This window comes from Hemicordylus capensis, chromosome 1, assembly GCF_027244095.1.
Source record: "Hemicordylus capensis ecotype Gifberg chromosome 1, rHemCap1.1.pri, whole genome shotgun sequence".
NCBI lineage: Eukaryota > Metazoa > Chordata > Lepidosauria > Squamata > Cordylidae > Hemicordylus > Hemicordylus capensis.
In genome coordinates, this window is record NC_069657.1 from 43,802,019 (window position 1) to 43,825,681 (window position 23,663).

At 41.8% G+C, this 23,663-nt stretch overlaps 1 protein-coding gene across 10 annotated transcripts in view; it reads left to right on the forward strand.

The window, feature by feature from the left end:
* CEP128 (centrosomal protein 128) overlaps positions 1 to 23,663 on the forward strand; it is a 263,923-nt gene that overhangs the window by 97,802 nt on the left and 142,458 nt on the right. For all 10 annotated transcript variants that reach the window (XR_008313415.1, XR_008313413.1, XR_008313414.1 and 7 more), the window contains 2 exons: positions 1,173 to 1,232; positions 9,747 to 9,939. Coding sequence is in view for 7 of the 10 variants with exons in the window: in XM_053284676.1 (XP_053140651.1) it covers positions 1,173 to 1,232; positions 9,747 to 9,939 (253 nt within the window). In the remaining 3 variants the exon portion in view is untranslated. The remainder of the gene's footprint in view (positions 1 to 1,172; positions 1,233 to 9,746; positions 9,940 to 23,663) is intronic.

A 23,663-nucleotide genomic window follows, 5' to 3' on the forward strand; every position in this document is an offset into this window, starting at 1 on the left:
GACCATTGGTCCATCTAGCTCTGTATTGTCTATGCAGACTGGCAGTGGCTTCTTCAAGGTTATAGGCAGGCGGCTCAGCCCTATTTGGAGATGCCAGGGAGGGAACTTGGAACCTCCTGCATGCAAGCACGCAGATGCTCTTCCCAGCATGGCCCCATCGCCTAAGGGGAATATCTTGCAGTGCTCACACATGTAGTCTCCCATTCAGTTGCAAACCAGGGCAGACCCTGCTTAGGAAAGGGGACAATTCATGCTCACTACCACAAGATAAGATCCTCTCCTCCCAGATCAGCTCCTCTCCTCATACAATGTCTTAAATTTCTGAAGCTTCTCAACAAACATTTTCGATTTGTTTTTCAACAAAAACTCCCAAAATCCTGTTTATAGGAATTCTTTAGCTTTGTTTCCTAAATATTTTGGAATAATTTAAAAGCTAACATGTCTTTACCTCAGTTAGGAAGAACAGTAGCAAAGGTCTGTGTTTGTGGTGGTGCTCTGTTCAGTTTTCTGCAGTCTACTCTGAATTGGCTTCATTTGTTCTTTGTTATATCATATGGCCATACTGACTACTGTTAATTTCAATTTCATGGTTAATTATTATTTTAAAGAAAAAGGAAACCGATCAGGTTTGTGAACAGGTGTGGAAAAAGTAAGCTTTCGTGGGGGGGGGGTGGTTCAGGACACATTTTGACCCTCATGAAAGTCATAAGAGCAGCCTTGCTGGATCTACCTACTCCAGCATCCTGTTTCCCACAGTGGCCCACCAGATAGCTTCTTTTTTTGTGCCAAAAATATTTGCTGAACATTTGGCTCTCTAAATATGTCTAGAACTACCCTATTTATTTGAGGGGTTTTTTCATGTTCTTAGAGACTGATATACAGTACAATACTTTGTCTGGCTAGGAGCTGGAAATAATGGACCAGGTTTACACAACTGCATTTGAGGAATTCTCGTTTGTTGTGCAAATCTGCAAATGCTCCATTGGTAGGCAAATAGAGTGGTGTGCTGTATGTCAGCCACAACAGTCTTCTGTTCAGGCACTTAGACTTAAAATAGGCATTCCAATGAAGATTTAAAAAAACAAGTCTTGTGTATTCTTGTAAAGAAAAACATTCTGCCTTTTTTAAAAAAAAGTGTAATACGTGTCATTTTATTTTAAAATTTGATTTAGGCAATATCACTTACACCTGCAATACAGACTGACCCTCATCGCTGGTTGGCAGAAACAAAGGTAAATACTCTGTTTTTAAGAGTTTAAATGAAGACCTAGATTTTTAAGGGGTAGGTTAAGATTTTGTTTTTATCTGAAACTCTCATAGGATTTTTAGTTAGAGATTGATACAGAAAAGACATCTGGCTTTCTTATACTATCCAGATTTTCTGTGCAAGTATGTGAGCAGTAGTCACTCTTTCATCTTCTAAAATATTTGATTTATTCTTCAAGGGAACCATCTGGGTTCTCCCAGTCTGAAAATGCATGATGGTTCAGATATATGTTTACCAAAATTACACAGTGGTGTGATTCATATTTGGAGTAATGACTGTCATGTGTTGTTGCAGAGGTCATTCTTTTGGTCATTCTTCTGGTTATGTTGTTGTGAGTGCAGTAATGGGAACTGTAACCTCAGTTTCTTCCATGAGCTATATTAATCCTGTTTTCGCTCATATATGCAACAAAAAAGAAAGAAAAGGGTAAATTCAGTATGATCCTTTCTTCTGTTAAATAGAGAATCCATGGGCAAAAGGAGACACTACACTCTAATCTTCTAAGCATGGTCAGGAAACCAAGAACGTGTTCTTCCCCTTTAGTAAGCCGGTTTCCCTTTCCTTTTTCTTTTTGAAGCTAAGCAGAGTGCAGCATTATGTCTGCACTAATATCTTCACTAACGATGATTGCCTCCAACCCGCAGAGTGTAAAGTTGCTCCTAACTGTGCAAGCAATATTGGAGTTAACCAAGATTAGTGAAAACACTGCTGCAAACATAATTTTGCACCATGGTTAACTCCCAAAATGAAAGGAAGGAGGATATTCATGAGTGAGGATGGAGGAGCACATGAGCTGATGGTACACTTCCAATTTCCTAACCAATTCCCATTTTTTAAAATCTCTGCACTGCAAACATTTAACAAAGTTTTGAAAGTTTCCCTTTCTATTCATTTGTTTGAAAGCCTTAAACTTCATTGCCCTTGAATTCCTTAAGGGCAATGCACACCTTAATCGGGCATATAGTGCCTATAACAGATGGCTGGTAAATTCTAGCCATTGCTTTTCACATTGGTTAATTTATAAACACCTTTTATCTTGTATCTTTTAATAGTATTAAGTTTCTCATGATCTGAAAGACTATTTATACTTCATGAGACAGGACTAATCCTCATAGTATATTAGGGTCACAGTGAGGGGAGAAAAGTTGACCAACTGACTTAGGCGAAATTGCATTGGTTTGCTAGCAAGATTGCCTGAAGTTATTGATGGGCTAGTTTGTAATGCACATGGACCAAGAGTGAATATCACTATAAATAGTGGAGATAAGCATTTAAATTGGAGGACTAGGGCTATAGAGGAAACAGACTCACTATTCAGATTGTTGATGCTGAAATTCCAGACAGCAAGTGTCAAGAGGACCTTTCAAAGGGCATATAGTAATTGATTCATAAATCTGTCAGTTGGATCCTTTCAGTTATTAGTAGGTAAGTCTCTTGAAATGAAGGAGGCTTAGAAATACTACAGTTCTTCATACTGGCACCCCAAAAACAAACAACCTTGATTGAAAAGAAATATGGCTGTACCCACCAGTTCTCTCATTGTCCGGGTTCCTTGCTGTTACGGATGCACTCTAGAGCCTAACAACACTGGCTACAATTCAAAGGGCCATGTGGTGAGCTCCACCAAACACAGTAATGTTTCTGAGGTGCCTTTCCCTACAATAGCCCTCTTTCTTTCAGCAAGCTTCTCCCAAGCCTCAAGGGAATTCAGGAGCAGCCTGCATGTGGATCTGCATGTGGAATAGTGGGTGGTGGCAAAAGACCCTGTTTTATTTGTGGGAGCATTTCCACATGCTTAAAGTACTCATTGGATCATGGTCACTGGCTTGCTTTACAGCATTTTACTGTCAGGAAAATATATTTGAAGATAAATGCAATACAAATTGAATATAAATGAAAGTACAATGACATGGCAAATGAGGGCTGGCCTTCACTGAGGCATTTATGCATGCACACAGATGGAATGAATTAAGAATCCATGATAATTTCTGTGGAGCTATGATCTATACCATCTGCATCTGTGTTTTCCCCCCATGCCCTGATTTGCCTGCAGTTGGTTCATAGATATATCACCCACAAAGCAATTAGTTGTACATTGTACCTTCTTTGCGGTAAATTGGAAAGCACACAGTGAGACCAAGCAGGCCTTTGTGTGATGGGATCTGTCCATGACTGTTTCAGTTTTAAATGAGGTGTTAACAATTTGCTGTATAGGGGACTTAATTGCTTCAGATTGAGATGTGTGTTTCTTTCCTTACAAACTATTAGAAGGCTAGGCTAAAACCCTTCTGCCTGACATGCTAGTGTTTTGTGGGCCAGAGGTTTTAAATGTGGGGGACCATGTAATCTTCGACTTGCATTTGGAAGTGGTACAGTCCCATTCCTCTCTTTTAATGTGTAGATTGGTCTTTGATGCTGGATTCTTACTTGAGGCACAACTGGCAACTTCCTTTAAAAAACAAAACCATACACACAGACACACATGTGGGTGTCTTCCTGCATTCAATAAAGTGTTACCACATTTGCTTGGATCTTTGTTTCTTATGCACATGCGCACCTAGTTTCCATGCCAGTTTTGGGGGGATTACTGTTTGAAGATGGGGAAATTATTTGGGTGGTAGGGGAACCCTTCCCTTCTGCAAGCTTCAGGGGAAACAGGTAGTTATCCATCCAATAGAGCAGGTCCAGATTAACTAACATAAAATCAGCAAGCATGTGTAATGTTGGATAAGGTCTAGAAAATGAAGTGTCTCTAGAAAGCACCCCAGGGAGTAGACAGGGCTTTTTACACGAAAGAAATATGCTTTAAGAAAGCAACACAATAATCAGGTATTGAATACTGACTGCTAGAGCAGTTATGTGAAGGCAGGGAAAGTAGGCTGTTGGCAGGAAAGAAAAAGTTTCTTTTCTGTATGTGTGACAGAGAGAGTTCTCAATGTATTCCTTTCCTGTTCTCCTGAGAGAAATAAACTTCAAAATGTGAAGAGGTGGATCGTATCTCGGGCTGGAAATCCTGCTTCCACTTGCAGTGAGGCTTTCACTGGGAGGAGGATTGATGTCCAGGATTGCTGGGCTGGCACTTATTCCAAGGGGATCCAATAGCATCTGCTTCAAGAAGGATTGTGCATGCTGTGTGCCACAAACTGAGTTTGGGATGCTGTGAAGAGCACAAAGAGAGAATCCAAGTGGGAGTCCCAGGGCACTTTTGAGCACAGTGTCTATAAGCAAGCCCACATCTGAAAGCATGCAGAGGAGTTACAATCAAACAAAGGCAAGGGGGATTCCAAATGGGGAATTTCCAAGATCACAAAAGGCAGGGAGTATGTATGATTAATATTCTGAAGTGAGGGCTGTAAGAACTGAGTGGGTGAGCCAGTGATACCTGGTAGGAATACCTGCTAACTTGTGCGAGGTTAGCTAAAGGTGCAAAGAGGCACCTTTTAACATGGTGATTCTCTTTATTTAGCGGGGGAGAGTGGCCTTATCCAGCCCCAGCACAGTACCTCCAGTGACTGTTGCTAGTGTCTATCTTATGTTTCTTTTTAGACTGTGAGCCCTTTGGGGACAGGGAGCCATCTTATTTATTTATTATTTCTCTGTGTAAACTGCCCTGAGCCATTTTTTGGAAGAGTGGTAAAGAAATCAAATGAATGAATGAATGAAATAAAGCAGACAGGGCTCTGAACATCCCAATCCAAATCAGTAGCAAGGAGCAGATCTGATTGAATTAGATGTCAGATGGTCTGTTTAGACTCCCCTTTGACTGAGGACATTTCTTTGCCTTGCTGGCAGTTTTCCTTCATTAAAATTGAATGAATTGAGCACTGGATGTGGCTTCTGCCTTTCCCAGCTTGCAACTTCAAGGTGCAAGCTTCTATTTATGTGATAGTCTCCCTTGTCCAAAATGGAAGCTCATATCCATTGTTCTCTCTAATTTTTTCCATCTGTGCACGGAATGAATTTTGTTCTGAGCAGCAGTATCAAGACAGTATGTGCACGTGTGCATTCAGAATGGGGCCTTCCTGATTAAACCTGAGTGGGATCTAAAATTAACTGAGCGGACATCAAAAAACTTGTGTGTGCACGCCTTAGAGGGAACACTGCTCATATCCAAGATGGTGGTGGGTCTGAGAGTGTTTTGGTGACAAAAGGGCTTTCTGCCTTTTTCCTCTTTGAACAACAGGCCTTCATACCATCTCAAACTGTTTTTGAGTCCCCTCAGTTTTCAAAGCAGTTTCCCTTGTGGAGGGCTGTAACCTGATTGAGTTCACAGAACTTGGCTTGGTGGTGGTGGGGGAATCCTGGTGCATATAGATAGAACAGGATGCAGTGGCTAACACAACTCTGTAACATTGTACCCTGTGGCTGTTGTGAGCAAGCCCTGATACTGCTGTGAATGAGTGGCTCTGGAAGCATGCACACTCTTACCTCAGATTGCAATCATGTTGGAGGATGGGAGTTTCCATGATACCTGTTAATAAGAACATAACATAAGAACAGCCCTGCTGGATCAGGCACAAGGCCCATCCAGTCCAGCATCCTGTTTCACACAGTGGCCCACCAGATGCCCCTGGGTAGCCCACAGGGAAGAGGTATGTGTATGCCCTCCTGTTGTTGCTCCCCTGCAACTGGTATTGAGAAGCATCAGGCCTCTGAGGCTGGAGATGGCCCACAGACACCAGACTAGTAGCCATTGATAGACCTGTCTTCCATGTATTTGTCTAAGCCCCTTTTAAAGCCATCCAAGCTGGTGGCCATCACCACATCCCATGGCAAGGAATTCCATACATTAATTATGTGCTGTGTAAAAAATTTCCGCTTGTTGGTCCTAAATTTCTCAATATTCAGTTTCATGGGTGACTCCTGGTTCTAGTGTTGTGAGAGAGGGAGAAAAATTTCTCTCTGTCCACCCTCTCCACTCCATGCATAATTTTATACTCCTTGATCATGGCTCCCCTTAGTCGCCTCTTTTCCAAGGTAAAGTGCCCCAGATGCTGTAGCCTGGCCTCATAAGGAAGGTGCTCCAGACCCCTGATCATTTTGGTTGCCCTCTTCTGCACCTTTTCCAGTTCTACAATATCCTTCTTAAGATATGGTGACCAAAGCTGTACGCAGTACTCCAGATGTGGCCGCACCATAGATTTGTATAAGGGCATTATAATATTAGCATTTTTATTTTCAGTCCCCCTTCTAATGATTCCTAGCATGGAATTAGCTTTTTTCACAGCTGCTGCACATTGCGTCGACACTTTCAATGAGCTGTCCACCATGACCCCAAGATCTCTTTGACCGAGTTTCCCATACTTTGGTTTCCCATACTTTTCAGTACTTTGACAGGGTTCTCATACAGCAGCATATCAACATGTGTGCCTATATAGGGTCTACTTTGATAATTAGAGGTAAGCAGCATCATTGTTTTTGTGTTTTTCTTTTGTGGAAAGAAGCGAATGTTAGGATTACACATACTTACACTGTGATGTCCACAGTAGTCACTTCAGTACATATGAAGATGTAATGTCACAGTTTTTTAAGAGCTCTTGGCTTGAAATGTATGGGATTTACTCCTGATCAAGGATGTACAGAACAGATGCCTTATTTATTACTGGAAATATTGTAAAATATGCTTTGAATAGCTGCAATCACTTTAGCACATTGAAATAATTGTGGACACTTTAAAACAGATTTTTTAAAAAATCGTCCACTAAAATCTGCTTCGAACAGGACCGTATGTCAGCAGTATCCCAATGCAAAGTAAATACTTTTTCCTAAACAGCTACTGATAACCTCCTTTGATGCTGTATGTCCTCACCCCCAGGGTTTTGTGCTTTGGCAGTGATGGCTAAATTGCAAAGTTACAAGTCATACACTTTGAGCTGTTTTTGTTACTCTGTTTCTTTAGCTCATTAGTTCTTCTTCAGACTCAACCAGTTTTTGACCCTGTATCATGAGTTGTCTGTCTGATATTTCAGTGGAATATATAAGTTTCTGAAATGAGACTTTTCAGAAACATACCATTTTGGAGAATACACCGTGGATCTTTGAACCTGAAATTGAAAAATTGAAGGCTGACCTACACTTCATTTATTTATTTTTATCTATCTTCTCTCTATCTATCTCCCATGCTTCTTTCTAGGAGCCCAGAATGTTGTGTATGGTTACATTTATCTTCACAACTACCCTGTGAAGTAGGTTAGGCTAAGTGACTGGCCCAGAGTCACCTAGTGAGTTTCTTGGCTGAATGAGGATTTGAACTTGGGTCTCCCTGGTCCTAATCCAACACTCTGACCACTACACCACACTGACTCTCAAAGGCTTTAAAACTTTAAAAGAGGCTTTTTGGGCCAGCAGTCTTATGTGAGGTTTTTTCTGGATTTATCTGATTGCTTATATAATACCATATTTACCTTTCAAAAATGGAAAGTTGACTGATGCTACTGCAATTTTACCTGCTCTAAGAGCTATCTTTAACTTCTTGGATTTATTGCTGAAGTTTCTGGGTCAGATCAGGGGTGTACCAAGATTGGAGACGGCCCTGCAACAAAAAGTAAAGATGGGACCACCCCCCCAGCCAACTCCTAAGAGAGGCACAAAGAGCAAAGAGTTGTCACCCAGCTAGCAGCCTCCCCCCACCCCCCGCATCAGGTTCTCATGGACATTTGTCCCCCACTGCCCTTGTTCAATTGTAGCTACACTACTGGGTTAGATATAGATGAACGATGGAGAATGAGGACTTAAGCAGACATGCCATTAATCACATTGACCCTATGCTGTTTTTCTTAGTGTAAAAATAGCCCCAGGAGCCTCAATCCAGAACATGGTATGTAGGAGAGAGAGGCTTGAACCCTTTACATACAAGGCCATCCCTATCTTCATTCTTCCTCTCTTCATGGCTATTTGCCCTAGGAAAGAAGCTGCCATTGACCACTATGAGCTTCCATCCTGGGTCAAATAGCAGCTATTGGATACTCCAATCTGGATTGAGACCTTAGTGGGGGAAAGGGTTTTAAGGCCCTCTCTTCCCACACCATCATTCTGCTCTAGATTGGGGCTCTTGTAGCTACTATTTATGTTAGACACACACACAACCAAATACAATGATTAATATCCCATCTTGGTTGGCCCTGAGATCAGTTATTGGTTCTGTTTTCCTTTCACAATCCACAAGCATTCATCCTGACACATCTTGCCGGTCTCAGTTTGAGTATCTTTGTGCTATACACTTTCTGCATGTGAAGCTTTGGGCTAGAATAAGCTGAACAGCACAAAAGAGCTCACCAGTAGATTTTGGTCTGGATCCGCAGAACCTTGAGCACATTCCCATTACAGCTGAAAATCATTTTCCTGATGGGGAGGAAGGGGCTCCTAGAATCTGCCCCCACCCCCAGGTTCAAATAGCTACTTTTTGAGATCGTCTTTCCCTATATGAGCCCCTTCTTGTTATGTGGATCCGTGCCTGCTCAGAATGCCTTTCTATGCTAAGTCAGAACATTGGCTGCTAGAGCATGGTTTCAGTTGTCATTGCTTTGACACTTTGGAATACCCTCTCTTAAGTGGTTCAGAGCTATTCTTCCCTTTCCTTGCCCACAGAAGATTTGAAACCCATTTATTTTAAAAAGCATTTGATGATTGATTCTCTTTTGTGCTGTTGATAGTTTGTTTATAGATTCCTCTGCTCTTAATTGTTCTGTAGGCTTTTATTATCTTAAGTGCTATTGTTTTGATGAGTTTTATAGAAGCCATCTTGAGGTTTGGCAAGACAAGATACAAATATCTTGAACAGGAGCTTCATTCTGTCACAGCTGACTCTGTGAGGCATGTTAGGCTGAGATAAGTGACTGGCCCAGAGTCACCCAGTGAATTACATGGCTGAACAGGGATTTGAACTTGAGTCTTATTGATTAATTGTGTTTTTAATAGTTTTAACGTTTTAAAATTTTAATTGTTGTAATGTTTGAATCTTTTTATTTATTGTTTTTATTGTTTTGTTTGAAACCGCTCAGAGACTTGTGTTTTGGGTGGTAGACACAAACAAACAAACAAACAAACAAACATGCTAACCACTACACCACACACTGGATTTATCTCTGCATATCACTTCTTCTGGAAGAATCCAGAAAGGCCATTTTTTTCTGCTTTGTGGAATCTCCACCATTCAGCTTTAATAATAATGCTTTGAAACCAATCTTTGACTTTTGGAGTTGATAGGAAAAAAGATAATTGCTGTATTCCTACAAACTCCCTCTTCGATTTCAGTTTTCCTGTTTCCAACCCATCATGCAGTGGGGACTGAGAGATGAAGCAAAACTGGTGAAAGTTTATAGGAAGCCTCAGTGAGGGGAGAGTACTGACAAAGCTACAATAGCTGAAGCCTTCTGGGTCCCATTTCATTTGGGATTGCATTTGCTGTGGAACTGCAACAAGGGGATAGTGTAGTAAAGTGCTCTTCCTAGACGTATTATGCAAATATGTTTTCTTCTAGACTAAACTTCAGTGGCTATGTGAAGAAGTGAAAGAGAGGGACGCCAAGGAGAAGAAGCTGCGCCGTCAACTACTGCAGAGCCGAGAGCAGCTTAAGCAACTGACCCTGAGCAAAGAGATGGAGTGCCAAACTCTAATGGGTCAAATGGAAAAGCAGGAGCAGCTCCTGGATGAGGTTTACCAAGAGAAGAAAGGTGAGTTTAATAAACAATAGACAATGACAACAAAATCCCTTTTCCAATCCAATTTCCCATCAGTTTAACTCTGATCTATCTAGTGGGCAGTAAGGATTTCAGTTCTGGAGACGTGAAGGCAAAACCTCTTGCTATCAGAAACGCGAGGCTGCCACTACGACTGGCATCCCACAGTCTATCTCCTTTCTTTATGATATGGTTGTTCATTATGTATTACCATCTGTTCAATATTTATTAAGAATGTTTTTATTAGGGATGTGCACAAACTGGTTCATGCACTCCCGGGAGGCGGGGTGTGTATGTTTTCCTTTAAGGGGCAGGAAGGGTGCCCTTACCTGCCCTGCCGCTTTCTCCCCAACTGCGTTCTCCCCAAAACGGCTGGTGCAGGGCTTCAGCATATCTCCTTGCAGACCCAGTCAGTGTTGTACCACTAAATTGCCACTAAACCCAAAAATTAGAAGAAGAAAGCCAATAAATTCATCCAACATTCAGGCCAAAGGCCTGTCTAAAACAAACAAACAAAAGTGTTGAAGTGGCAATGAGGGGGCCACGCAGAGCTCCCAAAGCAAGGAGTTCCAAAGAATGGGTGCCTGATTGATTGATTGATTAAGTCCCGTCAAGTCGGTGTTGACTCTTAGCGACCACATAGATAGATTCTCTCCAGGATGATCTGTCTTCAACTTGGCCTTTAATGTCTCTCAGTGATGCATTCATTGCTATCGTAATCGAGTCCATCCACCTTGCTGCTGGTTGTCCTCTTCTTCTCTTTCCTTCAACTTTTCCCAGCACGATGGACTTCTCAAGGGAGCTGGGTCTTTGTATAATGTGTCCAAAGTATGATAGTTTTGTGAGACCAGGCTCACAAATGAGCCTGGTCATTTGTGCCATGAGTGAAAATTCTGGATTGATTTGTTCTATGATCCATTTGTTTGTTTTCCTGGCTGTCCATGGAATCCTCAAAAGTCTTCTCCAGCACCAAAGTTCAAAAGCGTCAATACCTTTTCTGTCTTGCTTCTTCAGAGTCCAGCTTTTGCATCCATAGAGTGTCATGGGAAAAACCATTGTCCCAACGATCCTAATCTTTGTAGGTATAAACACGTCATGGCATCTAAATATCCTTTACAAGGCTTTTATTGCAACCCTACCAAGTGCTAGTCTGTGACATATTTCTTGACTGCTGGATCCTTTACTGTCGACGGTCGATCCTAAAAGGCAGAAGCTATCCACCACTTCAGTGTCTTCATTATCAATTCTGAGGCTGGTTGCTGTACCCATTGTCATTAGCTTAGTCTTCTTTACATTTAGTTGCAGTCCCATTTTTTCACTGTGCTCCTCGACTTTCATTACTAGAGCTTGCAGATCATCCTCATTCTCAGCTATCAGAGTGGTATCATCAGTGTAGAGCAGGTTATTGATGTTTCTTCCTCCATCTTTAAAACCACGCTCATCTTCTTCCAATCCAATTATATGTTCTGCATATAAATTGAATAAAGAAGGAGAAAGTATAAAGCCTTGTCTTACTTCTTTGCCGATCTGGAACCAGTCTGTTTCACCATGTTCCATCTGGACTGTGGCTTCCTGTCCTCTGTATAGGTTTCTCATGAGAACAATGAGATGTTCTGGGATGCCCATTTTCCGAAGGATATTCCACAACTTGACATGGTTGACGTGATTGAAGGCTTTTCTGTAGTCAATAAAGCACATATTGACTTCTTTTTGGTATTCTTTGGCTTTCTCAGTTATCCAGCGTGCATCAGCAATGATGTCTCTTGTTTCTCAGCCTTTTCTGAAACCAGCTTGAACATCCGGCATTTCCCTTTTCACATAGGGCTCTATCCTGCGTTGGATGATCTTGAGCATTATTTTGCTAGCATGTGAAATTAAGGATACTATGTGATGATCTGAGCCATCTGTTAGGTCTCCTTTCTTTGGTATGGGTATGTAGACTGACCTCTGCCAATCTATTGGCCGTTGTGTGATTCTCCAAATTTGCTGGCATAGTTTGGTTAGAGCCGTGGCTGATTCTTCTTCTGTTGCCTGCTATATTTCTGTAGCTATTCCATCAATTCCTGTAGCCTTTTGACTTGGTAATGACTGGAGTGCTGATCAAACTTCATCTTCCTGTACTAAAGATTTTTGCAAGTAGGGAATATCTTCTAGAGTATCTTGGATGTTGACATCCCTGCTGTACAGATTTTCAGTATACTCCTTCCATCTCTGTTTGATCTTCTCTGAATCAGTTACTATCTGTCCTTTCGCATCCATCCCTTAACGTACCAATTCGAGGTTGGAACCTCCTTCTGAGTTCAGAGATCTTTTGGAAAACTTTCCTGGTTTTTCTGTGTCTATTTCCATCCTCGAGGTCTTTACAGATGTCATTGTAGTACTGCTCCTTGTCTCTAACAGCTTTCTGAAATTCCCTATTAAGTTCCTTCCTGAGGTCTTTATCTTTCTTGACTTTGGCTTCCCTCCTCTTCTTGGCAATTTCCACCGTCTGTTCTGACATCCATTTTGCTTTCTTCTGTTTCTTGGTCTTTGGCAGTCTCTTTTCACATTTGTCCTTAACAACTTCCTTGATTTCATTCCACAGTTCCTCTTGTTCCCTACCAATGAGGTTCAGAACTTCAAAGTGGTTCCTGATGTTCTCCTTGAAAATGGTGGGTATATTCTAAAGATCATACCATGGAAGCTGGATAGCTTTGTTTTTCCGCTTTAGCTTGCCTTGGAACTTGCACATGAACAGTTCGTGATCTGTTCCACAATCGGCCCCTGGACACATCTTTGCTGTTATAACTGAGCTCTTCTACCTCTTTGCACCAATAATGTAATCAATTTGATTCCTGTGTACTCCATCTGGTGATGTCCATGTGTATAAGCACCACTTGGGTTGTTTGAACAATGTGTTAGTAATTATTTATTTAATTTGATTCCATTTCTATACCGCCCTTCCAAAAATGGCTCAGGGCGGTTTACACAGAGAAATAACAAATAAATAAGATGGATTCCTGTCCCCAAATCTAAAAAGAAACATAAGATAGACACCAGCAACAGTCACTGGAGGTACTGTGCTGGGGTGGATAGGGCCAGTTACTCTCCCCCTGCTAAATAAAGAGAATCACCACATTAAAAGGTGCCTCTTTGCCAAGTTAGCAGGGGTTAGCAATGAAGAGATCATTGGCTTGGTTTTCCTGCTTCATTTCTGTTTCCTAGGCCATACAGTCGGACTGTGTTTTCCTACTTACCATTTCCAACTTTGGCATTCCAGTCTCTAACCACCAGCCTGCTCAGGGGTCTGATGTCAGATGTGTGGGGGGGCTAGTTTAGCCCCCGAGCAGGGCCATGCGGCCCCGTTCAGGAGTTAGATGGCCATCACTGCGTTCGCAGCATGGCCAGGAGTAGATCCCTTTATGGCAGGGAGAGCCACTTCTGGCAGCTCTGCAAACGCAGCGCTGGCCCCGATCTAGCTCGCGAACAGGGCCACGCGGCCCCATTCAGGAACCAGACCATGCCCCTCGCACCTGACGTCAGACGCGGGGCCTGGCTAACCCCCGTGTCTGATGTAAGACATAGGGGGTGGCGCTGTGGTGGTGGCTAGACACAGGCCGCCACTGGTCTGGCCCCGCTACTGAGCCTGGTTAGGAAGTAGTAAAACTACTTGGCTTTGCTAGCTATGGTATTTGACAATATTTAAATACAACCACACTGATTTCGAAAGTGCCCCTCAACTAATGTTTTTATTTGTTTTGTTTTGTTGTAAACTGCCCAGAGACATAGATTTCGGGTGGTATAAAAATATGTTAAATAAATAATACATACATAAATATACATCTTTAACACAAAAAGGATAAACAATCACAAGGGTTTATAAAATGAATAAGAGATGGAGTAACTAGCATTTCAGTTGGAATATTTGAGGTGCATTGTAACATGAATTGAAGCAGAAATTAGGGAGTAGTAGAAGACAACAATTTCATGAGTGCTTTTCATCTGCAGGAGAAAGAGCCTGTAATTTCTCCTTATTTTTAATAACTACTTTCTTCTTTTGAAGAGCATACAAAAGAATTGTTTATCTCATTGCTATCCCAGAAGTCATGCAGTACAAAAATAATAATAATAAACCAAAGATGGTAAATGTCATAAGATGACCTAAAATCTCTTTATGATATCTAATAATGCCTAATTATGAGATTTATCTATAAATGGCATCTCTTCTCCTAAGCAAGTTAAAACTCTCAAGAAAACAAGCTTTGTGCCAATTAAAATGAATTGTGATCAGCTCTGCTCAGGGTGAAAAAGAAAGCCCTAGAATTTATTTTTAAGCTACTGTGTCGTGTTTGGAAAAGCAGGCGTTTAAGTACAGACAATTTTTAGAACTGAAAAAAGCTGGGGATCTCATTATCTAAATGCCTGATGAGTAACCACAAGGTATTAATGCCTTTTGCTTTGATTTTCTAGAGGCTTTAGGAAATGTAGTTATTGTTTTCTGTATTCTCAGTGTTGTGCTTTCTGAATTTGCATACAAATGTTACAGAAACATACCCATGGGATCTTGTTACTTTTCTCATTTCTAACTCTCTTTCATAGCTGTTTCTGCTTATTTCACTGCTTTCTCTATTGTTTTCCATAGCCATATGTTTCACAACCCCCCGCCCCCGCCCTGCAATTTTGGAGGAGAGGAAAGGAGTTTTGAAGAGTTTGTGTTTTTGATGTGTGGGATCTGAAGAGTGTTTCACATGTTACATGTTTCAGATGTATAAAAGAAGGTTTGAGGGAAAACACATTTTGGTTGCATTCACACATTACTTTTCAGGAGTACAAACACATATTGTACTCACACATGCATTGGGAGCCATGAGTGGCTGAATAGTGCTGGTCAGAAATAGCTTTCACTGGCCTGAACTGCCAGGGCTTTTCCCTCTCTTAGAGTGATAAACCTGAATGGCCACTGCAGGGAGCCTTAAAGTCAAACTAGACGTTGCAATATACATGTGGTTGCCTCTGAAAATGCCTGCTGTATGCCTAGTTCCATCCTCACCTTCCATAATCACTTTTAGAATTTATCTCATCACATGACTTCACAATGTTCTTTATTTCCCCTTCTTCCACATCACCATCAGCAGCCAATGATGGTGACCAAATCCTGACTAGGGATTGTCTTTTACATTGCAAAAATGCTTAGCAACAATAGAATCTGGCTTCTAACTCTGAATACTTTGGGGTGATTGTTTACTGAAACTTTGCCCATTTGCCACTTAGAATCCCCATTTTACTTTTAAAAGTGTTGGACCATACTACCTGGGCAAAAAAGCACCTTTTAAGTTATGGTTCTCTTATATTCAGTAAAGGGAGAGCAATTGTCCCTAATCAACTGCCCCCCATCAACTTCGCAATGCCTGGACCAGTGTGAACCAAATCAGGTACAGTTGTAGGGCCACCTCAGTGACATAGTTTGATGATGTCATCCACCCCAGTTCAAGATGTCAGATGCGTAAACATTTGAGGAGCAAGTGGGCTAACTTGTGAACCACCTAACCGATTTGAACCAAATGTGTTACAGCCATAGGGACACTTCAGTGGTGTAGTTTGTGATGATGTCGTCCACCCTGATTCAAGATGGTGGAAACATAAATGTTTGAGGTGCACGTCTACTAACTTGTGGACTGTCTAAATAGGGACACCTCAACAGCATAGTTTGTAATGATGTTAACCACCACAATTCAAGATAGTGGATGGGTGAACGTTTGAGGTGCAAGTAGGAACCGATTTGGACCAAATTTGGTACAGTTGCAGGGACCCATAGGGACACCTCAAACACGTAGTTTGTGATGATGTCATCCACCCAATTCTAGATGGTGGACACATGAACATTTGAAGTGCAAGTGGACTAATTTGTGAACTGCCTAACCAATTTGGACCAAACTTAGTCCAGATGTAGGGATAGTGAAAGGATAGTGAAAGGCAGACTAGTTCTTACTAGAACAACTTGTGCTGCCATTTAGACTGTGAGTACCTCTGGGACAGGAACACCCCCCCCCCCCCACCCCATTTCTGCTTTCCCTCATTTTTTCTCCAGTTCTAAACCACTTTGAGAACTTTTTTTGTTGCAAAGCAATGTGTGTGTGTGTGTATGCAACATTTATATTCCAATTATATATATTCCAAGCATATATATTCCAGTTATAACAAACCCCCATTGATTGTGTGTAGTGCTAACTTTTATAAAGAAAATGGAGGAAAATCTTTGGTGTTGCATATAACAAGAAACAACAAACTTGGGCTTGTTTCTCTTCCCCCTCTCTTCGCCTGTGAGTTGCCTGGACAAGGAGAGCTACTGATAAGTTAGTACAATTTCTGCAACTTGCCTTGGTAGGAAGCAGGGAACTGTTTTCTTGCTGGCAGGGTTAGGAACTGCTTGCATATATATATTCTTTAGTAGATAGTACACTGAGATGGGAAGGGAGGCAGATTACTGACTGGAATCATTGCCCAATCCTTCAGAGCTGTTTTGAGTCCACTGGTTTGGGGAGAGGAGAAGGCAGAAGGAGATGCCTCAGCTTTGTGGGAAGAGGTGAGGGGCAAAGAAAGAAACAGCTCTGTGCAGCAGATTATGCTTGTAAAAATGTTCTTCTCCCCACTCCAGCCCTCTACCCCCATGTATTATATGCATCATGGACTGAGGCTGTTCTTAAAGGGGTAGAAAGTGCACTATAATTGGAAAATTATGGTAAATATTTTAAATAGTATAACTTTATGTATTGGATAACTTGTTGATTATATCAACAATGGAAAAGTATCAGTGCATGTTTGTTCTGTGTAATGGGCTAGAGGAGGAATGCTTTGGGGAAAATTTTGGGGGAAAAATACACACACACACTCACTCACTCACTTCCTTTGTCTCCTATTGCCTCTAGTCAAACAAGTTTTGCAGGCTTTGAAACAGTGCAAGAATCTGCAAAACCGCTTACCAGAGGTGATAGTGGAATCACTGTGCACAAGCAGCAGTCCCTGTCATTTGAACTGGCCTTGGCTCTGACTTTAAAAAGCCCAGACTCACTCAAGAATCTGCCATGAGCTACACTTGCTGCTGCCTCTTTCCTTAGTGGCTAGCAGTAGCAGTTCATAGTGGGGCCACCACTAATTTGTATTTCTCAGTGATGTGACCATACATGGCATTGAAAAAGCAGTGCCACCAGGAACCATGGAAGATGGGGTCCCCATAGTTCCTGATGGTCCCACTACATTTTCCATGGTTCCTAATGGCCCTGGATGATGAGATGCATGGTTTAAAGCCTAGGAAGCTTGGGGATGAGCCCTCCTCACCACATGAAAAGAAGAAAGCTGGTCTTGTGGTAGCAAGCATGACTTGTCCCCTTAGCTAAGCAGGGTCTGCCCTGGTTGCATATGACTGGGAGACTTGATGTGTGAGCACTATAAGATATTCCCCTTAGGGGATGGAGTCACTCTGGGAAGAGCATCTAGGTTCCAAGTTCCCTCCCTGGCATCTCCAAAATAGGGCTGAGAGAGATTCCTGCCTGCAACCTTGGAGAAACCACTGCCTGTCTGTGTAGACAATACTGAGCTAGATGGACCAATGGTCTGACTCAGTATATGGCAGCTTCCTATGTTCCTATGATAAAGGAAGGGGAAGGTGACAGAAAAAGGGTAATGCATGGAGAGCAGAGATGGTATTCTCACCACCGCATATGTGATCCATTGCAAAAGAGTCCAAAGTTTGGAAAGGCCACAAGGGGTGAGGAAGAAATTATTTAGGGGTTTGTATGTGTATGTATATTCCATAATTTCCCCTGAGATTATCCCATCACTGTAGAATTAATGTTCTATTTTTTAAAGCAAAGATAGCTTAGAAATTACATGAACATTCAGCTATATACATAAGTACATTTTAACCCATTAATTTTTTTGACAGTGATCATTTTACTTGTCAAATTCCTAGAGATAAGGCCTGACATGATGTAATACTAAGAAAATTTAGCCCTAATTTTGTACATGAGGAGTTCTGCTGTTTTCCTTCAACTAAGAAAGTTATTGCTGTAGTCATAATTGTAGTACTTGGCTCCTGTTAATATATGCAGCTGTCTCATTTAAATTTCATAATTATGGAGTATCGAAAACATTAGATGTAACTTTTTTTCTTTACACCAGAATTTAATATGCTCCAAAGACAATTCTTTTCTTTGTGATTTTTGTTCTTGGAATTTCTAAAGTATATAAGGGAGGAGAAATATTTGTATAATGGTTGGATCTTCTGAGCATGCTCTTTTAATCTTAAATCTTCCACAGTTTGACTGAGTATCCTTGAAGTGCAATTGTCAATTAGTTTTGTACTAAATTAAAAATGTAAAAAGCAAGATCAAAAGAAAGCAAATCTCCTAATTGAACAGCTTTTGAAAACAATTCTAAAAAAGAAACCATCAATGAAAACAGTAAATATCAATTTGATAACAATAATAAAAAGCTCCCACCCTTTGAATTGGACTAATTTATTAATTGGATTACTGTAGCCTGTCCTATACAAAAGCACTTTCCTAATTTTGAGACATAATTTTTTGCTCTGTTTACCTTCACCCTCATGAATTAAATAAATAAATGATGTACAGATTCTTTAAATGTGTAATGTGGATATTTTTGCTATACATTTTTGTACATCCAAATGAAACCATTGGAAGTTTTATGCACAGAAACTCTACTGAGGATTCAGGACAAAAGCAGTGTCTGAGATACGGGGGCTGGGAGATGTTTTTCCGCATGTATCTCTTTCAGAATGCAGATATAGCATTCCAGATCTCTTAACGATGATTAAGGGATCAGGACCATGGACTTACATGCTCCATTTTCCCTCCTGTGTCTCATGCAAATTCCTTCTCCCTTCCCTCATTTGCTTTAACCATGGTGTGCTGCATCTGCATTGGTTAGCACCAATGGTTAACACCAGTTGGATTTTTTTTTTTATTACTAGGTTTTGAAAACTTCCTACAAACCATGTTTTTTCATGCTTGTCCATGCTAATTGGGCAAAGAGGAACCTTTTAAAAATGGCAATTCTCTTTATATTAAGCAGGGGGAGAGCAACTGGCCCTATTCAACCCCAGTACCTGACTGTTGCTGATGCCTACCTTTGTAGTATTTATTTTATTTTATTGTATTTGATTTAACACATTTTTATATTGCCCAAAACGCAAGTTCTGTGGGTGGTTTACAAGACAATAAAAGCAACCAATAAACAGATTAACATATTTCAACAATTAAAATTTAAAATGTTAAAACTATTAAAACACAATTAAAACAATATCGAATTAAAAGCCTGGGTGAACAAATTTATTTATTTATTTATTTAATGTTGAATTTATATACTGCCTTTCATTAAAAACAACCCCAAGGTGGTTTACAAAAGTTAAAAAACATACAATAAAAATGACAATTAAAATATTAAGCTAAAATATAAAACAAATCTAATTTAAAAACTATAAAATACAAGCATAAAATACTATAAATGAGTAAAAACACATAGAAGCAGCAATAGAAAAAGTCATTTAAAAGCCTGGGTAAAAAGCCAAGATTTAAAAAGCTTTCTAAAAACTGTGATGGAGTCCGAGGAGCGAATGGCCACTGGGAGAGCATTCCAAAGTCTTGGGGCAGCAACAGAGAAGGCCCTGTCCCAAGTGCACGCCAACCAAGCCTCCTTCATTGTAGGCACCCGGAGCAGGGCCCCCTCAGATGACCTTGTCAAGCGGGCAGCAACCCTAGGGAGCAGGCGGTCCCTCAGATACCCCGTGCCCAAATGTATATTGAGTGCCTTTTTAAAACTTGTAAGAGATGGGAAGGCTCTTATTTCAGCAGGAAGTGTGTTCAAAAGCCTCGGGGCAGCAGTGGAGAAGGCCCGTCCCGAGTAGCCACCAGACGAGCCAGTGGCAACTGCAGACAAACCTCTCCAGATGATCTCAATGGGCGATGTGGTTCATTGCAAAGAAGACGTTCTCTTAAATACCCAGGGCCCAAGCTGTTTAGGGCTTAATAGGTTATAACCAAAACCTTGTACTTTGCCCAGAAACTTATCGGCAGCCAATGTAGATCTTTTAAGATAGGAGTGATATGGTTTCTCCGAGATGACCCAGAGACCAACCTGTCTGCCGCATTCTGGACTAACTGCAGTTGCCGGACTATGTACAAAGGCAGCCTCCTTTAGGAGGCACAAAGGAGCGGAGAGCTGGTCTTGTAGTAGCATGAATTGTCCCCTTTGCTAAACAGGATCTTCCCTGATTTGCGTTTGAATGGGCCTGCTCTGGGAAGAGCATCTGCATGCTTGCATGCAGAAGATTCCAAGTTCCCTCCCTGGCATCTCCAAGATAGGGCTGAGAGAGACTCCAGTCTGCAACCTTGGAGAAGCCGCTGCCAGTCTGTGTAGACAATACTGAGCTAGATGGATCAATGGTCTGATTCAATATAAGGCAGCTTTCTATTTTCTATATGCATTCTTTCAGACTGTGAGCCAGGTTTTTTCCTATGTAAACTGCTTTGAGAACTTCTTTTTGTTGCTCAAAATCAGTATATAAATAGAAGTAGGGTAAATCTGGCTAGCATTAGGCATGGTTAGCATCAATATAGATGTAATACTATGGTAAACAAACAATGGAATGGGGGCATGGAATTGAATATGGTGAGTGCTGAGTTCCTTAAAAAGTAATGTGAAACATTTGGATAATTAGTGGAAACCTTTGCCACAAGATTGTCACAATCTTCATCAATAGAATAATTGCAGGTACAGATAGCTGGAAACTCTTCCTTTGTCAATGGAGTAGGCTATGTACCAAAAAATAAAAATTGAGATGCAAAAAAATAAAAATCTAGATTGTCCTCTAAGCAAATTTATTTATTTCTTGTTAGATTTTTATACCTCCTTTCATTAAAAAAAAATCTCAAGGTGGTTTACAAAACATTTAAAACAATATAATATATTGTTTTATAAAACATAAAGCTATAAAACAGTTACACAGTAAAAATATTAAATAAAATTCAAATCAAATTAAAAGTTTGAAAAACAGACACAATTAGACCATAAAATACAGAGCAGCAGCAACAAAAACAACGCTCATATAAAAGCCTGGGTAAAAAGCCAATATTTCACTTACTTTTTAAAAGACTGTGATGGAGACTGAGGAGCAGATGCCCACTGGGAGAGCATTCCAAAGTCTGGGGGCAATAACTGAGAAGGTGCTGCCCCGTGCATGACAGCCTAGCCTCCCTAATTGTCGGCACATGGAGCAGAAGCCCTTGAGAGCAGGCCCAATCCATTAAGGCCTTTTAAAGGTCAAAACCAGGAGCTTGAATTGGACCTGGAAACAAATTGGCAGCTAATGTAGCTCTTTCAAGATAGGTGTAATATGGTCTCAGCGGGTAGCTCTGGATAAAATCCTAGCTGCCACATTTTGTATTCGTTGCAGTTTCTGAATATTCTTCAAGGGAAAGCCCCATATACAGCATGTTAAAGTAATCCAGCTGTGACATGACTAAGGTGTGGCTAACTGTGGCCAGATCTGCCTTCTTGAGAAAGGGGTGCAGCCAGCGCACTAGCTAAAGCTGTGCAAAAGGCACCCTGGTTGTTATGCCCCCACCTGAGGACTCTGAAGTAGAAGTGGGGGCAGTGGACTTTCTGGGAAGCAGGGAGACGTCTGAGGAGAGTCAGGTTTGTGATCTGAGTGGGGAAGCAACCGAGACAAGCCAAGGTGAGCGGCTGCCGCAGGAGGAGCCAATGGGGCAGAGTGGCCTTCAGCGGGAAGAGTTGGAGTCTGAGCAGGAGGTCGAGTGGCCATTGTCTTCCAGATAACGCAGGCGAGAGAAGCGTCAGTGGCAGGTTATGAGGTTGAGAAGAAGCAGCTGGTTATCGGCAAGAAGGCAGCAAGAGACTGACTGAATTTATAGCAGCTGCCAGGGCTGGAGCGGTGATTGCGTGCACCTGGCTGTTGGCTATAAATTCTGCAGTTTGTGTCCCGAGCAGATTGCTGGAGACAATGCGTCTATCCAGCCTTCATGACTCTAGTCTGCTGGATTGTGACCCTAGAATTCAGACCTTTGAAATAATGCTAGAAGGTCTAGTTTATTGGATTTCAGTTGGAACACTGGTGCCCTGACTATTTGCTTCTGTGTTCTGGGTATGACTTGGTTGCTCAGACCTGTTTGTTTATCAGTAAATCTGAAACCTGACACGCTCTTACACTCGGCTACTGTGTTGTAAATTCATGATTGGCTAATCCAGCTTTTCAGGCGCACGACACGGGGGTACCTCTGGCCACCGCCTTCACCTGAGGTTCCAAAAGCAGAGCCAGGTCCAGCAATAACCCAAGCTGCACATCTGATCTTTCAAGGGGAGTACAACCCCATCCAGAACTGGCCGAATCCCCTCATCCCTATTGTCTCTCCTACTGACCAACAGCACCTCCACCTTGCCCGGATTCAGTCTCAGTTTATTAGCCCACATCCAACCCATCACTGCCTCCAGCCTCTGACTCAGGACATCCACTGCCTCTCTAGGATCAGGTGATAAAGGATAGATAGAACTGAGTGTCAATCTACATATTGCTGACAACTCAGTCCAAATCCCTGGATGACCTCTCCCAGCGTTTTCATGTAGATGTTAAACAGCATGGAGGACAAAACCAAACCCTACAGGAGGCCAATGGCCAAGGAGCCAAGCAATAGTCCCCCAGCAGCACCTTACGAATAAGTATTCACCACCTTCTGGACCTTCCCCACAAGAAAGGACCGAAACCACTCCAAAACAGTATCTCCAATCTCTATACTTGAGAGACAGTTCAGAAGGATACCATAGTCGATGGTATCAAATGCTGCTGAGAAGCCCAGCAGAACCAACAGGGACACACTTCCCCTGCAAAAGTTCCTGGTGTAGGTCTAGTTAATCCGTATCATCCAAGACCCTCTGCAGCTGGGATGCCACTACACGCTCTATATCACCTTACCCCCAAAAGGAAGGTTAGGTCTATAGTTGTCCAGGTTGGGAGGACCAAGGGAGGGCTTTTTAAATGATGGTCTTACCATCGCCTCCTTGAGGCATGGTGGTATCTTGCCCTCCCTTAATGAAGCATTGATGATAGCCTCCAACTATCTGCCTGTATCCTCCCTGGCAGATTGTGTTAGTCATGAATAGCAAGGATCAGGAGCACACAATGTTGCCCTCACACTGCCCAAGATCTTGCCCACATCCTTAGGCTGCACTAACTGAAAAGAATCCAACACAACAGGACCAGATGGTACTTGAGGCACTTCTGCTGGAACTGCCAAAACCCTGGAATCCAAATTAGCATGGATGCGAGCGACTTTATCTACAAAGTGATATGCACACTGATCATAATGGGCTATAGATGGAATCTCCCCCATTACCTGGGGGGATGTGTGGAGCAATGCTTTTGTTACATGGAACAGCCCTGCTCGTTGCACTGAACAGATGCAGTGGAGGCGATGAAAAAACGTTTCTTCGACAACCCCACTGCCACGGAGTAGTCCCTAAAATGGGCTCTCTAGACCATGTTCATCAGATTCATCACGACTCTTCCTCCAGTGTTGATCTAGCTGTCGTCTGAGTGATTTCATTGCCCTAAGCTCTGAGGAAAACCAAAGAGCGGAACAGGCTTCACCAAGCTAGTGAGGGCATTTAGGAACGAATGTGTCAATAACCTGAGCTGTCTCCACATT